This window comes from Hyla sarda, chromosome 4 (genome assembly GCF_029499605.1).
Source record: "Hyla sarda isolate aHylSar1 chromosome 4, aHylSar1.hap1, whole genome shotgun sequence".
NCBI classification, from domain to species: Eukaryota; Metazoa; Chordata; class Amphibia; order Anura; family Hylidae; genus Hyla; species Hyla sarda.
Window position 1 is genome coordinate 284,734,340 of NC_079192.1, and position 16,039 is coordinate 284,750,378.

The window sequence follows — 16,039 nt, forward strand, 5'->3', positions numbered from 1 at the left end:
TAGGCGCGGCCACAGCTGAAAGCGTGAACATGTCTCAATGTGAAATAAACTTGATAATGAAAATGATATAAGTCTGCACCAAATAAATCTGCATAGGGAGAAGCGATGAACAATAGTATTATACTTGTATGACAGAACCGCACAGTGTGATCATGTCCAACCACCTGGTACACTTGTCAGATACGCCCAATCCATTTACTTGTTATGTGAGTACGCTCATAATTATGTGAGCATGTGAACAGGTCTCTAAAAGTTCAGAGACTGAAATACCTGTCCGTGTTAGTGTAGACGCGACCATAGCTAATAGTGTGAACATGTCTCAATATGAAATGAACTTAATAGTGAAAATGATATTTAATCTGTGCCAAATATGTAATGAAATGACAAATATGTAATGAATTAATATATGTCCAGACGAACGAATAATAAATTAAGTAGTAGTGAATAATCTATATGTAAATAATTAATGATTTATAATGCAAAATATTTATGTGATGTAAATTTACATTAGTCTAAAGAAATGCAACATAGGAGGTCAAAATTGCTAATAAAAAAAGCATGATATCAGACCTAAAATTCATGCCTTTTGGCATTCTTGTGTCCAGATTAAGTATCTAAAATACTTCACGTGAATGTAAGTTTTTAATCCAATCCCCTCCTCTTACTGTTTTTTTGACATGTTCTACAGCTATGAATTTTAATGTACTGACCCTTGATAATGTTCCCTAAAGTGTTTTGATGCTCCCGAGCAATTGCGGGCAAGGGCCAGAGCTGTACTCACTATTCTGCTGGTGAGGTCACTGTGTACATATATTACATTACTTATCCTGTACTGATAGTGAGTTATATCCTGTATTATACCCCAGAGCTGTTTTCACTATTCTGCTGGTGGGGTCACTGTATACACATTACATTACTTATCCTGTACTGATCCTGAGTTATATCCTGTCCAGAGCTGCACTCACTATTCTGCAGGTAGAATCACTGTGTACATAAAATATGGAGTAAAGCGAAAGACAGACTGTAAGTAGTCAAGGAGAGAGTTCTCAGAGAGATAGTGGATTAGGTGGCTATAGACCGAGCGTTCCAGAAGTTTGGAAATGAAGGGAAGGTCAATAGTTTGCTGCACAGGACAGGTCCAGAGATGTTTTTTTTATTAGTTTTTTTGTGAAGGGGTTTATGGCAAAATATTTGAAGTATGATGAGTGAAAGACAACAGGGGAGAGGTTAAAGGGAACCTGTCATTAAGTTTTACTTAATTTCAGGAGGCTCAAGGAGTCACCAAGCATGCGGCTTCCTGAAGCAGTCATGGCACTACGGGCTGTAATCACGCCTCTTTAGGCTCCTATCACACCTATCCAGACATGATTGACAGCCTGGTTGTGAGCAATGACACCAGTCCTGACTGAGCTGCTCAATCATACCTAGATAGGAATTGTTTGACGTGCCAGCAGACATCCAGGCATTGTAGGAGACATGATATTAACCTTTATTATGTATTGCCATGCGTTTATATTTATATATATATATTTATATATATATATATATATATATATATATATATATATATATACACACACACATATACATATATATACATATATATATATATTATATATATATATATATATATATATATATATATATATATATGTGTGACCGGTTTCCTTTAAATTTAGAGGTGAAAGATTGGACAGGGAACACAAGTTTAAGGGGGGGAAATGTAACCATCTAGTCTCTGTAACATTTTGCAGTGCAGAGAACAAAAAGGGACATGCCATGTGTAAACATCTTCTTTGCAGCTCTGCTTATTACATTAATGCAATACACAGCAGCTCATCTTAATCTCACTGGAAAGCCATCATATGAAGAGCTGATTCCCCCTAAAGCAAAGCCAGAATAGTGATAAACTAAAGGTAACTAAAGAACCTGAAAAAAATGTAATTATCAGGAAACTACTATTGTCAGGATTTGCAGATTGCACTTTTCACTTGCAGCTATCATGTGCTTGTTTGTTTCTCAAATACACATTTTCTGCACACTTTCTCCTGATATCTGCTTTTTACATAAATAACATTTGGCAACGCTTTATATCTGGTAAAATCTTCTTAGGTGCCATGCCTAATGTTCCTGCAGCCAGCAATGGAGAGGATATGCAATTTAAAAGGTGCACCACCATCCTAAACCCCCCCCCCCACACACACACCAAGTAGTCCCCTAGGCATGCCAGCCCATAAGTAGCCCCACCTGGGGTAGGTGCCATCCTTTGCTGGTCCCTAAGTAGTCCCCTAGGCATGGAACCATCCTCTGCTAGTCCCGTCTGCTCTGGAAGTAATCACTCCCCCTCAGATTGATAGCCCATGCCAGGGCTGTCAAACACATTTTGGGGGTGTGATTACAGCCCGAGCAGACGGGACTAGCAGAGGATGGTTCCATGCCTAGGGGACTACTTAGAGACTAGCAAAGGATGGCACCTACCCCAGGTGGGGCTACTTATGGGCTGGCGGGAGACACCTTTCAAACGGCATATCCTTACCATCGCAGAGGCAGGAACATCTCCCGAGCATGGTGAGCAAGAAGATCTTACAAGATCGAACACATTGCTAAAAAAAACATTAACCCCCTACCCCCCTTCAATAAGAAACATGTGTAATCACCACCATTAAGAAAATAAAATGTCTGAACTATTAAAATAAAATGTTAATGAAACTGCACAGTGAATGGCGTAAAAATACAAAATGCCAGAATTGTGTTTTGGGTTTTTATTTATCCCATCACATCCTACAAAAAAAAAAAAAAAAAACAGAACAAAAAGCTACCCACAGTCCAGTTAGTGCAAAATTATACCAATAAAAAATTTGCAGAAAAAAAAAATATTGCTCTTAGTTGATGTAGAGAAAACAAATGCACAGACCAAAATTGGCTGCATCAATCAAGTAGGAAAAAAAAAATATTGAAATTTATAGGAGAAAAACGCCACTGGTGAAAAAAAAAAGCTCCACCTAAAGCATGCTGCATTTTTTGAAAAAACACCACTGCTGCAAAAAAGGCATCCAAAGCAAAACAAAAACAAAACATTTTATATTCCTGAAAAGGCAAAAAGAGAAATAAAACTCTGAGAGTCTAAACTTAGATGAAACATTTTTAGAATGTGTAAGATTATGAACAGTGGCTCAGCTTGTTTGGTGGAAGTGAAAACCTGCCACATCTTAAAAGGAAAATGGTCCGCAAGTTAACCAACACTAAACCCAATACACTGGGTTATAGTGTGGGTGGACATGAACCCCTACAGAGGTCAGTTACTTTTTTTTTTTTTTTGAGTTGCCGCCGAGTTTTCGTGCTGTAAAGTCCCTTAATTCACCCCCTTAGTTGTGCTCTGCAAGCGTGTCCCCCGCCGGCAGTCATACTTTGGGTCCCTGAGGATGATGCCTATGCCGGCCCCCCTTATTCGCATATGTATATTGTTTTACACCATGTCCTAGTGACGTGGAGTCACATGCCCCCAGAGAGGTGCGTTCTGTATGCAGAGCACATGCGCTGAAGATTTTACTCAGCACTCACGTCCTGATCACGTGAGAGCTGTGCGTCCCCGGACAGCGCTCTGCACAGTGTAACTGCGCATGCGCTGGTCCCTCGCTACAGAAATCGAGAGTAGCCGGCACGCGCAGATCACTCTCCGGGGACGCACAGCTCTCACGTGATCAGGACAAGAGAGCTGGGCAAAATCTTCAGCGCATGTCACTAGGACGGGGCGTTGAAGAAAATGCATATGCGAATAAGGGGGGCGGGCTTAGGCACCTTCCTCCTGGACCTAAAGTATGATTGCCGGCGGGGGACACGCCTGCAGAGCGCAAATAAGGGGTTGAATTATTTATTTGGGACTTTAGAGGACAAAAACTCGGGAGCAACCCAAAAAAAGATGTTAGTGACCCCTGTACGGACTCCTGTTCACCCACACTATAATCCAGTATATTGGGTTTAGTGTGGGTGAACCTGTTGACAGTTTTCCTTTAAAACTGTTTAGCATATCCTTAGACCTTTTTATTTTTTTTATTTTTAATGGTCTTACTTTTAAACCAGAAATCTGGGCCAAAATTTTAGCTCATTTTTAAAGCAGTGTGTCACATTTGAGCCACACCCCTTTCAGCTAAACCATGCCTCTTGTGGAGTGTGGCACACATCTCTCTTCTTTTTGGTAAATTTTGTTTAGAAATGTGTCTAAATAACACTTACATCAGCATTCCATTTCAAGCCACCCCAAAATTCTGACCACCCTGTTATTTATCTCCCCCATTGTGTGACACCAGTCTTTAAGAGCCATAGAGTAAATTCTACATTAAAAACTCAACAATTCCAGAGCGGAGTATCTACACTTTGTTGAAGTTTTACAGCACTGAATCAATAAATCTGTACACAAGGCTTTTCCTTAGAGTATTTCACAAGGTGATTTGTGAGGACAAGAGCTTTATTTTTGCCAGAAAAAAAACTATTTTCAAACAATCAGACGTATGTATTTTTTTATATGTATACGAGTTAAATTGCCCATAAAAGAAAAAAAAAAAGAAAAATAAATCAACAAATCATATAAGATAAAGGGAGGATGAAGAAGTGCTAAAGTGAATTAGATGTGAGTCAATCCCCCGCCACTCTTCAGAACAATAATGTGTGGTGAATGTGGCATAAAGATTAAAAGAAAATCATGATGGAGTCGTTTATCAAAGCTGGTAGTAATAACTGTAAATTGAGGCATAAGGAAGAGCAGAAATATTGTCTAATAGAATGTAGATACAGTATTCTGTGTACAGGATATAATGATGTTGTAAATGCATGTTTTAAAAGCCTGTATTTCAGCACCATCTTTTATGTGCACAACAGCGTGAAAGGCTAGAAAAACAAGCAGTAAACTTGCCACTCATCTTGAAATGGTTTGTTTAAAGGAACTAATGAGGCTATAAGGATGTTCAATTTCTTACACGGCAGATAAGGAACTCAAGAATCTTCATTGAATCACCCAAAATGAACGAACGGAGGAAATCTTGCAATTAAACAAAGGCAACATTGTCAACCGGTTATAAGAGACTCGATAATAAACAAACAATCAGTTACCTTTAGCGGGATTGACTTGTATTCCTGATCTATAGAGCATCTCTTCATTCTTCCAATCCTCGTTTCTTACAACAGTTTTCAGTCCATAAAAAAGAACTAATGCAGCTGCAGCATAAAAAATTAGGGTTTTCAAAAAGTTCTTTTGGGCCTTAATATAAAGTGCTCGGGCCCCTACAGTTATTAGTAAACAGAACCCCATACTGGGAATATAGAGTACACGCTCTGCAATAACAAAGCCAACATAAAAAAATAGATTACTTGCGGGCACAAAGGGAACTATCAAGAGAGATAAAGCTAAAACAACAATGTTTTCTGTAGAAGGAAGTTGCAATCCATGGTTAATATGGTTTTTTACACCATTTTCAAGTTTCGAGACAATGGCAGTCCTCAGCTCAGAGTTCTTGTATTCTAAATCTGATTGACAGCTATGGCCATTAGTATTCTGCTTGCCATTCACGAACACTTTCCCATTGCATTCACTTTTTGTACTAGAACTCTTGAGACTTGTGTAGACAAGGAGGAAGAGCAATACGTAAAAGGCCACAGTGTGTAGGTTCCTCCAGTCAATGACTGATTTAATCAGAGGCACAGCATCCATCGACCAATCAAAGCTGAGTGTGTCCGGGCAAAAAAGCAGCCAGAGGTTCTTAGTTGGCAAGTAGAAGAAGGTCAGAGTACGTGTGAGCAGTATTTCACAGTCCGCAGCCGGGTTGTCAGAGTTAGAAAAACTTGGTGGTGTATTTCCCATCCAATAGAAGCGTGCACCCAACAAAACCACTCCCCAAGTAACCAAAAGTCCAATGCTAACAATGAGAGACAAATTCTTGCCCTTTAAAAAAAAGAAAAAGAAATTGTTAAAATCTTCGCATAAGTTAAATATTTTAACATCCACAAACTCAACCAAGTGAACTCTACAAACTGCAATCAGCATTAAACACTGCAAGGATTTACAGCAATTTATGCATTATGCAATAGCATACTGGAGACGACACATACAATAGATTCGAAGTCTTTAGATCCTTTAACATTTTTTTTTTTTTTTTTTTTTTTTACATTTTGTTATGTGAAGCACATAAACATTTCCCTCCATCAATCTGCACCCAATAATGAGGATAGGAAAAGATTTTTTGGCTAATTTATCAAAAAGGAAAAAAAAAATGACATTTTGCATATTTACCTTTAAATACCTTTAAAGGGGTATTCCAGATTGTAATTCATATGTAGCCATATTCACAGGCTACATAAGGTTCCATAGCTGACAATGCCTATAAGGGGGGGGGGGGGGGAAGCCATAAGGGGGGGGAAAACTGCCTGTAGAGTTGAAACAGGATTGTGTGGAGGTATGCATCTGGAGAAGGGTGCAAAGATCACATCTGCACACAGCTCCGAAGAACCTGTGTGCAGATGCAAAACTTTCAGGTCAGCCATCACTGCAGTACTCCACTAATTTGGGCTTTATGGCAGAGGGGCCAGAAAGAAGCCTCTCCTCAGTAAAAGCCTGTCTGGAGTTTGCAAAAAAGCATCTAAAGGACTCTCCAACTGTTAGGCCCCTTTCACACTTCCGTTGCTCCCCGTCGAGAACGGCCATTATAGTCTCTTTTTTGTGTGACTTTAACGGCCATTTTTGTGACTGGGAGCAATGGGCAACAACGGGTCCCAGCAGCTCCCATTCACTATTATGGTGGCCGCCGATCACCATTATTTTTTAACGGGACTAGCGGGAGAAAAAAGACGGCACATGCAGTCATTTTTCTCCCGCTATTTCCCCGGGCTCCCCTGATGGCTGTCACACTGCCGTGTACTAACAGCATCGTGAAAGAAGCCTTAGAAACAAGATTCTCTGGACTGATGTAACCAAGTTTTTGGCCTCAACTATAAGAATCATCTCTGCAGAAAACCAAGAACTGCTCATCACCTGCCCAATACCACCCCCCCCCCACAGGGAAGCATGGTGGTGGCATACTCCATATATCAAAATGTAAAAAAAAAAAAGTCTAAAGACTTTCTAAATGTCTTGTCAGTGCATGTACCAGAGGTGGGACCCATATCTATAACACATTTATGATGTATCCTGTGGATATGTGAAAGATTTTAAAGCTGGAAAAAAACTTTTAGAAGCTGGAGAACAGGCCTTAACACTATGAACACCACACTTTTACAACTTTTTCTTTTTTTACGCTAGTGATGATGGGAACTCTGCAATCCAACAATTTCTGCTTTTCACTCATCTGTCAAAAGAGACAAGCTTCAATGTTGTTTTTACATAGTATGGTTGAAAAGAAAAAGACATGTCCATAAAGTTTAACCAAGATTAGGAAGGGACAAAGCAATTCTAACTACCGGTATATAACTATGCAAACCTCCCAAAAATTATCTTACTATCTGTACACCATGCTTTGGAGATTCACACTGCTACACAATTTTATTTATCTAAAAGTAGGAAAAAAGTAGGACAAACGAGAAAAGAAAAAGGTCATAAAGGAATGTCCTTTGTACTATGAAATGTTCAAAATTTTGATAGGAAAAAAGGATCTTGTGACCATAGTATGCAAGCAGCCTTACTATGTAGTCATGAAGTCATGGGGCTGATGTTAACGAGGTTCTGTAGGTCTTTGGATGTTCTTCAAGGATATTTTGCTTCCTGGATGAGTTATTATTGTGTCCTTGGAGTAATTCTGGCAGACCCAACACGCTTGGGAAGATTAACCACTGCTCCAAGTATTCTCTGTTTGGAAATCATAGCTTTCACTGTGGTTTGATGAATTACCAGAGATCTAGAAACTGCTTGTTAACCCTTTCCAGAATTTCTATCATCCTTACTGGATTTTTATTGTGGTATAGCGGTAACATTCTATCAATAGGAAGGTTTTGTCTCAACTTGCTGCCATCGATCTCATCTGCGTGCATTCAGCAAAATGTAATTGACAATTCATTTTCACCAACTGGGATGAAATGTGCTTCTTATAAATGACAGAATTGTCCTTTCTCATCTTCACAGAGGACTTTTCCACATATTTCATAGTACAACATTTGCTTCAACATAAAGGGGAAGATTCATCAAAACCTGTGCTGTGGGCACTCTGCTCCTGGCTACATCGGGCTCTAACATCACAGAGGGGGGTGGGCCGGGTAGGAATATTGACGAGGCAGGGGCGTTGCGCTGGAGTGCAATGGCAAGGACCTTGTAACAGGCAGAACTATAGAAATACTTAACGTAAATGTACGTTACCTATTATTTTAAAGTTCTTCACCCACAATTTATGCCACTATACTGGGTTTAGTGTGGGTGAACAGCTGTCAGATTCTCTTTAAGAACCAATTTCCTCTTTATCCAGCTATTACTGATATTATCCAGGCTAGTATTATGTATTAAATTAGTTCAAAAGGGGCCTGGATGCATTTTTGTAGAGTAATAACATTACAGCTTATGGATGCTAGATTTATAGGGACAGAATGTTGATTCAGGGATTTATTTTGACTGCCATATTTGGAGTCGGGAAGGAATTTTTACCTCTAGTATGAGGGTTTTTTGCCTTCCTCTGGATCAACTCAGTATGGACTCATTAGGGAAATAGGTTGAACTTGATGGACTCTGGTCTTTTTTCAACCTTATGATCTATGTTACTTCTCTTGCCTGATTAAGGGGTTGGCCCGAGGAGCAAAAAAAGCTGTTGCCTTGTCCATTCCCCAGTGCTTACATGTGACCCCTGTCAGGGGTCCAAGACAAGAAGGGGCAGGTTCCAGTCATGACCACAGGGTGAGGGAGGAAACTACACCCACACGGTATACCCAATAGCTGCACATTCTTCAGCTGTTCTCGCTTTTTACCATCTACAATCTGATTCCTTACCAAACTACTTTACTAAAACTGCCCTAATCAAAGTCATAAATGATCACGATAACATGACTTTCAGCCATTACCTCCTTTTACAAGTTCTTTCACCCCCAATGCATCACAGATTTGGCCTTCTCCTGGATGTCCTCTTACTTCACCAACAAAATATTTGGTAGCTCCCACTTAACACAATCTCTTTGGCCTAGATGTTAACTCTCTGCCATCTGGAGTTCCACAGTCTATTACAAATATCCTCCACTTTCTTCCACTTCCTAAAACTTAACATGGAGACAAGAAAACTCATCTTTCTGTCAACTCACTTAACCATCCTTAAACAGAACCATCAATCATAGTCAAGAGCTTCACATTTTTCCCAGTGTCACAAGTCTGGTTTTTAAGAATAACCTTTCATTTGCAAACCATATATTCAGGTCCTTACTACCTCCTGTCACTTCCACCTAAAAAAAAGTTTGCTAATTATGCGCTTTCCTCCAACTTGAGTCAAACCTGCCATTGCATCCCCTCATCATCTCACACAGACCACCAAAACGTTCTTCTCTGCCCTTTCATCAAAAACTCTAGCATCTCCTCTGTTGCCAAGTAAATCTACCTCTACCCTGATTACTGGCTACCCATCACACAGTGAAGTCCAAAATATTAACAATGACATACAAGATTGTCCACAGGGCTGTGTCTGTTTATTTCTACCTAGCACAACTTGGCTCAACACAGAGAGAGGTGCAAATGGGGTGCGAGTGTATAGAAAGTCTATAACATCATAGAGTTTCAGAGTACATCATAGGTTATATTTTGTCAAGGAGCCTGTGCTTTTATCATGCAGCCTTTGGTTCGGGCAGCACAAAGCATCTTTGTCTCCTCCCAGGAGACAGCTGGGCTGTTTGTAACATCATTATGAAAATAGCCCCTTCATAAGTGTAGCACATATTAAGGAGTTCTGCATTTTGTTGTTTACGTCAGAGCGGTAAGTACATTTAGCTTTTATTTAGAAGCTTTGAGCCTCTTTATAGAAATGAGGCGAGGATGCCTAATAAAACCTGCATTATTCCAACCCAGTCCGATAATCCTTCACATTATAACCCAAGCAAACATTCAGATTTTTCAACTATGTAAAGTGCTTAGAAAGAATACTTAAGCTGTTTTGGAGCTGTCAGGTATGGCAACCATGGGATTTAAACCATGTCAGTTATTGCTTAGGTTATGAAGACTTTGCAAACCAGATGCCTGACATCCTTGATGTCACTTATCGAGCATTTCATAAAAGAAAAAAAGGGAAAAGAAAACAAATACGGCATTAGAAATGATTACTTCCTATTTCTGGGACCACCACACAGGCAGCTAACCTTGCTTGATCAAGGAAACCATGTCTTATGTTGAAAGTCATTTATTTGTAAAATAGGGTTAACGTCAGGCCAGTTCTTCCAAGTGTTTCTCTAACTTATAAAGGCTTAAGGAATAAGCTTTACTTTTCCAATCATTTCAGCCTTCCTCTGCACAATGGTAATAATCAAATGTTTAACATCGGAAGGCTCACTCATCTTCACTGTCAATGGTGCAAGATTTCAGAAGGCCCGTTGACAGGTAGCTTCCACCATATGATTAGTGATCACATTAGTAAGCAGCCACATGTATGCAGACACACAGCCGGGGTGATCAGTCAGTGATTGAGGCTAAAGGATGAGAACTCCAACATCTCCGCCAGTCTGGGCATTGCTCATCTTTCATCCAGTGTTCACAAGCTCTCTGCTCTAATATTCTCTTTTCCGCATCATCATGTGAAGTTATTAGGAACATATGGACTCACTAAGGAGCCACAGTGTCCACAGCTGGAGGCAAGCAATACAATTTTGCATTTCACTCTATGCCAGACATATACATTTGGAGAATTTTCTAATAAACATATTTGAAGACTGTATAGACATACAGGATGATCATGTGGCTAATAGGATTCCATTGTTCTATGGATTTGTCTAGTGTTTTAGCTTACACAAGGTGAATGGGAGGCTATAAATATGTTCTGCATATAAGTTGAACCCCAGCATAAAGTGAACAAGAACTTATTTAAAAAATAAATATATATATATATATATTCTTAACCATCTTCAGTTCCAATTACAAACAGTATGGGGCTGTTCAACCACAAAGTGGTCACAGTGCTTTTAGACAACATACCATTACAAGCCCCTACAATGAATTGTTATTACTGTGGAAAGACATGGCACTAGAATCTGCTGTGGAAAGAAGGCAAGTTGGACCAAATAAATATTCTACTGGAAAGCCTTGGGTGCATGTGGAGGTTACTTTAATAGAGGCTATGGTGATCTCTTCAAAGTGACCGGACAATGTGCCCCGCCACAATGCAATTACTGGTCAGGAATACTTTGTAGACTATGACAATGTGTTGTTCTCACTTTAATGTTATGGCTGATCAGTATACGCTTTAAAACACTCGTATATGTGAACTGAGCCACGGCAGTCTATTTTGTTAGCGGGTGACAATACCCTGTATAAGATTCCCTTCTCTAGTTGTTGTAGGAAATAATGGGGTGGAAAATTGGACAAGGAGTCGGGGCTAGATAGTATACATTCTGTGCCGATTGATCATATATCTTTAAAAGGGCTCTGAACTCCCCATAAAAATCTACTTTGAAGCAATAGTTGGTAGGAACTGGCTATTTAGCATTTCTACATAATAAGAGCTGAGTGCCTAAATAAACTGATGAATATTCAGTCTCGCGTTCACTGATAACCAACAGAACACGCACTGGCTTTGGTTATAATGTTTCCTGCATCTGCCATCAATTACATGTTTTGAACCAGAGGAAACTTCTAAATTACAAAAAAATGTAGACTAAAAGGAGTCTTATGGTTCAATTGCAAAGCAGGCCAAGGCGATATTACATCTAAGCTAAATAATATGCATAGTATATACCATAAACAAACATCACAGAGGAGAATCTGTAGGCCTTCTTCTGACAGGATCACTTTTTGTTTCATTAACAGATAACTCTATAGCCTGTCATGTTGTTTGTCAAATTGAAATGTCTTTGGCCGACAAATAAAACTAGGGATCGACCGATATTGATTTTTTAGGACAGATACCGATAATCTGTGAACTTTGAGGCCGATAGCCGATAACTTATACGGCGGGCGCTTTAAATCAATGAACTGCAACGGCTTTTGCAGGGCCAGAGACCACTGCCGCCGCCACCCGCTTCTCTCCCCCTGCCTGTCCTGGGGTCCTCCTGAGTCCAACCACCGCAGCTGCCTAACCCCCCCCGCCTATCCTCTGGCCAGAGACCGATGCCGCCCACTTCTCTGCCCACTGCCGGTCCTAAGTCTAACCACCATTGCCTCCCCCATCCCCGGTTTTATAATTACCTGTTCCTGGGGCCCACGCTACTTCTGGCTCCGGTGGCGTCCTGAGCTGTCACTGTGCGCACTGACGATGACGTCGCGTTGAGGATGTAACTCGTCATTGCGCAGCACACAGCAATAGTGCAGGATGCCGCAGCAGCCAGAAGTAGCGCAGACCCCAGGAACAGGTCATTATAAAACCGGGGAAGGGGGAGGCAATGGGGCAGCGGCGGTCTCTGGTCGGGGGAGGCAGGGCACTGCCGATACCGATAACGTCCAAAATCGTGAATATCGGCCAAACCGATAATCGGTCGATGCCTAAATAAAACCACCAAGTAACAAAGACACTGTAGTGGCTAACGCTAAACCTGGCACTGAAAGAGCCGCGTCAGTGAGTGAGTCTAATAGGGTGTTTAGACAAAAGGTCTATATAACCCTTTAGCCTGCTCATATAACCTACATACATTACCGAATTCTATTTACAGTTTTCATTTATGTTTACCATGATGAATTAAACTTAAAAGGACTGTCTGATAAAGATGACCCCATTTTAGAAATAAAGATAGCCCATCGATCAGCAGTTCACCAACACACTGGCTTATCTCACCTCTGGCTATTATCTTTTATTGCCTAGGTATATATGTCTAGGCAGCAAATGAAACACCTTTCATTGGAGCAGGAGCCAATATAAAAAGGATTTTCTATTCTGGCATTGCGCATAGAGATGCAAGGCCCAAATGGAAGACTCTACACTAGGTGACCCTAATAGAGCAACATCAAGGGTTGTCATCATAAAACAACTACCTTAATGATTCACAATTTATCCATTATTTACATTACTTTACTCCCAAGAAAGTTGAGTGAGACAACCATTGTATTTTGCTGACTATTAGGCAAGGTGTTCTGAAATATACAGCAAAATGACATTGAGATGAAAACACTGAACATTTTAACAATCGTGCGCAAGCGTGTTGATAAATTTTGCTCATAGACATTGCTTCATGTTTCTACCGTCTGACACATTTGTACATGTATTCCTCTGTGTTCTATATTTGCGCAAAATCTTTTGTCTTTGCGCAAAGTTTTAATATCTAAACATTTTTCTTTCTACGGTACACTAGAACGTAGAGAACTTCAGAAAATATTCTATCAAAAAAAGATGCACAACAAAGACGCAATGAAAGTAACTTTGCAAATTTTTGCGCAAAAAATACACATGAAAAAGGGGTAAACTCAATGATAAATGTCCCTCTGTGTCACTATGTTTGCTCTGATTCAGGGGGGACAGAATAGTGTGAAAAAGAGTATATAGCATTAGAATTTTATTTATTTCCCTATGATGCACTATTTTTCCTCCAACCTGAGCAGCAAACTGCTGGTTCAAGAGCCCATAAGTTCTATTACCTTAAAGGGGTACTCCACTGGAAAGCATTTTTTTATTAAATTTAAATCAACTGGTGGCAGAAAGTTAAACAAATTTGTAATTTAATTCTATAAAAAAAATGTAATCATTTCAGTACTTATGAGCTGCTGAAGTTGAGTTGTTCTTTTCTGTCTAAGCGCTCTATGATGACACCAGTCTTGGGAACTGTTCAGAGTAGAAGCAAATCCCCATAGCAAACCTCTTCTACTCTGTGCAGTTCCCAAGACAAGCAGAGATGTCAGCAGAGAGAACTGTTGCCAGACAGAAAAGAACAACCCAACTTCAACAGATAATAATTATTGGAAGGATTAAGATTTTTTAATAGAAGTAATTTACAAATCTCAAAATTATAATAATCGGCGCTATACTAAGCGAAAAATATTATGCTGGAATTGAGGATTAAATTCTTTATAAAAATATGTATAAAAACTGTTTAAAGTAAGTAAATTATAATAAGTAAATTATCTTACTTTATACAGTTTTTATACAGAATTTTATCCTCAATTCCAGCATAATATTTATCACTTAGTATACAACCGATTATTATAATTTTGTGTTTTTACATTCCCTTGTATATGGTATAAGGGAACCATATACAATAGATTGTCAGCTAGTCACCATCTCCCCTAAGTCCTAGGTAGTGCATGCATATTTATATATACACAATTTACAAATATCTGTTTACCTTTCTGGAGCCAGTTGATATAAAAAAATTATGTTCCTGGGATATCACTTTAACAAATGCCCAAAGGTTGTCGAAGGAGTTTTACGACTTTAAGGGAATCTGTCAGGTGCAGATCAAAGCTCACTTCCAGCACTGAGCTGTGCATATTAATCAGTAGAGCATGTGAACCGGATTCAAATGAGATAACTTACTCCAATTGGTGCTGCCATTTAGGAGATACAAATAGTATTAGGGTCCATTGCTAATATGTTCATGACATCCTTTGTGCCATGAAGGCAGGAGCCAGGATACAGCCTTCCAGCCTCCGTCCCCTCTGCTTGGCTTTGCCCTCCCACCTCAGACTCATATGGTGAAGGGTCCTCAATAAATATTCATGAGGTAGGCAGGCATATAGGAGCAGAGGGAATGGATTGCATTAGCATATTAGCAACGGGAGTTAATACTACTTGTATCTTCTGAATGGGGGCACCAATCGGAGTAAGTTTTATCTCATTTTAATCTGGTTCACCATAACCTTGTATATTGAGTTTAATGCGGGTGAATCAGCTTTCAGTTGGGCTACAGAGCAGCCAATTTTGATGGGGAATTGTGGCTGGCTCAGTGATTAGCACTGTTGTCTTGCAGAAGGACAAAGGTTACATTTTCACCAAGAACATTATTTGATATGCAAATTTAGATTGTGAGCAACAATGGTGACAGGAACCAATTTGAGTGTACAGTGCTGCGGAGTCTGTATGTGATTTATATATATATATATATATATATATATATATATATATATATATATATATATATATACACACACACACACACACACACATACATACATACATACACTACTACTACAAATAATAATTATTACTACTTCTATGAGGAATTCTAGCTCTTTTTATGCTTTCAATTATTGGGGAAATCCATGGTCAGGGCCCATTTATAGCCCGAATACTGTATCTCTCGCACACACACACACACATTGATCTTCAAAATTTTGCAGTGTTGTATGTTGTAGTATTAACCCCTTAACGACGCAGGATATAAATGTACATCCTGGTGAGGTGGTACTTAACGCAGCAGGACGTACATTTACGTTCTATACATGACAGCGAGCATTGGAGTGATGCTGATACTGATAGCAGCCAGGGACCCAATGGTAATGGCCGACATCTGCGCGATCATGCAGATGTCCACCATTAACCTCTTAGATGTCGTGATCAATACAGATCACGGCATCTGCAGTGCTGTGGTCACTAAAATGGATGATCGCTATGGGGACTATTAAAGTGTAAAATTTAAAGTAAAAAAAGTTTTAAAAAAAAATTTGAAAAATCCCCTCCTCCAATAAAATTGTAAATTGGCCCATTTTCCCGATTTCACCCCCAAAAAGTGTAAACAAAAAACAAAAAAATGTATAAACATATTTGGTATTGCCGCGTGGGTAAATATCAGAACTATTAAAATATAATGTTAATGATACCGTACGGTGAACAACGTGAACGTTAAAAAAAAAAAAAAAAAAAAAAAATTGATGCTTTTTTATACATTTTATTTAAAAAAATTGATACAAAACGTATTAAAAGTTTTATATATGCAAATATGGTATCAAAAAGTGCAGATA

At 39.4% G+C, this 16,039-nt stretch overlaps 1 protein-coding gene across 4 annotated transcripts in view; it reads right to left on the reverse strand.

Moving 5' to 3' along the window:
* Positions 1-16,039, reverse strand: part of TMTC2 (transmembrane O-mannosyltransferase targeting cadherins 2) — a 310,935-nt gene that overhangs the window by 148,048 nt on the left and 146,848 nt on the right. For all 4 annotated transcript variants that reach the window (XM_056574417.1, XM_056574419.1, XM_056574416.1 and 1 more), the window contains one exon: positions 5,107-5,935. In XM_056574417.1, coding sequence (XP_056430392.1) covers positions 5,107-5,935 — 829 coding nt within the window. The remainder of the gene's footprint in view (positions 1-5,106; positions 5,936-16,039) is intronic.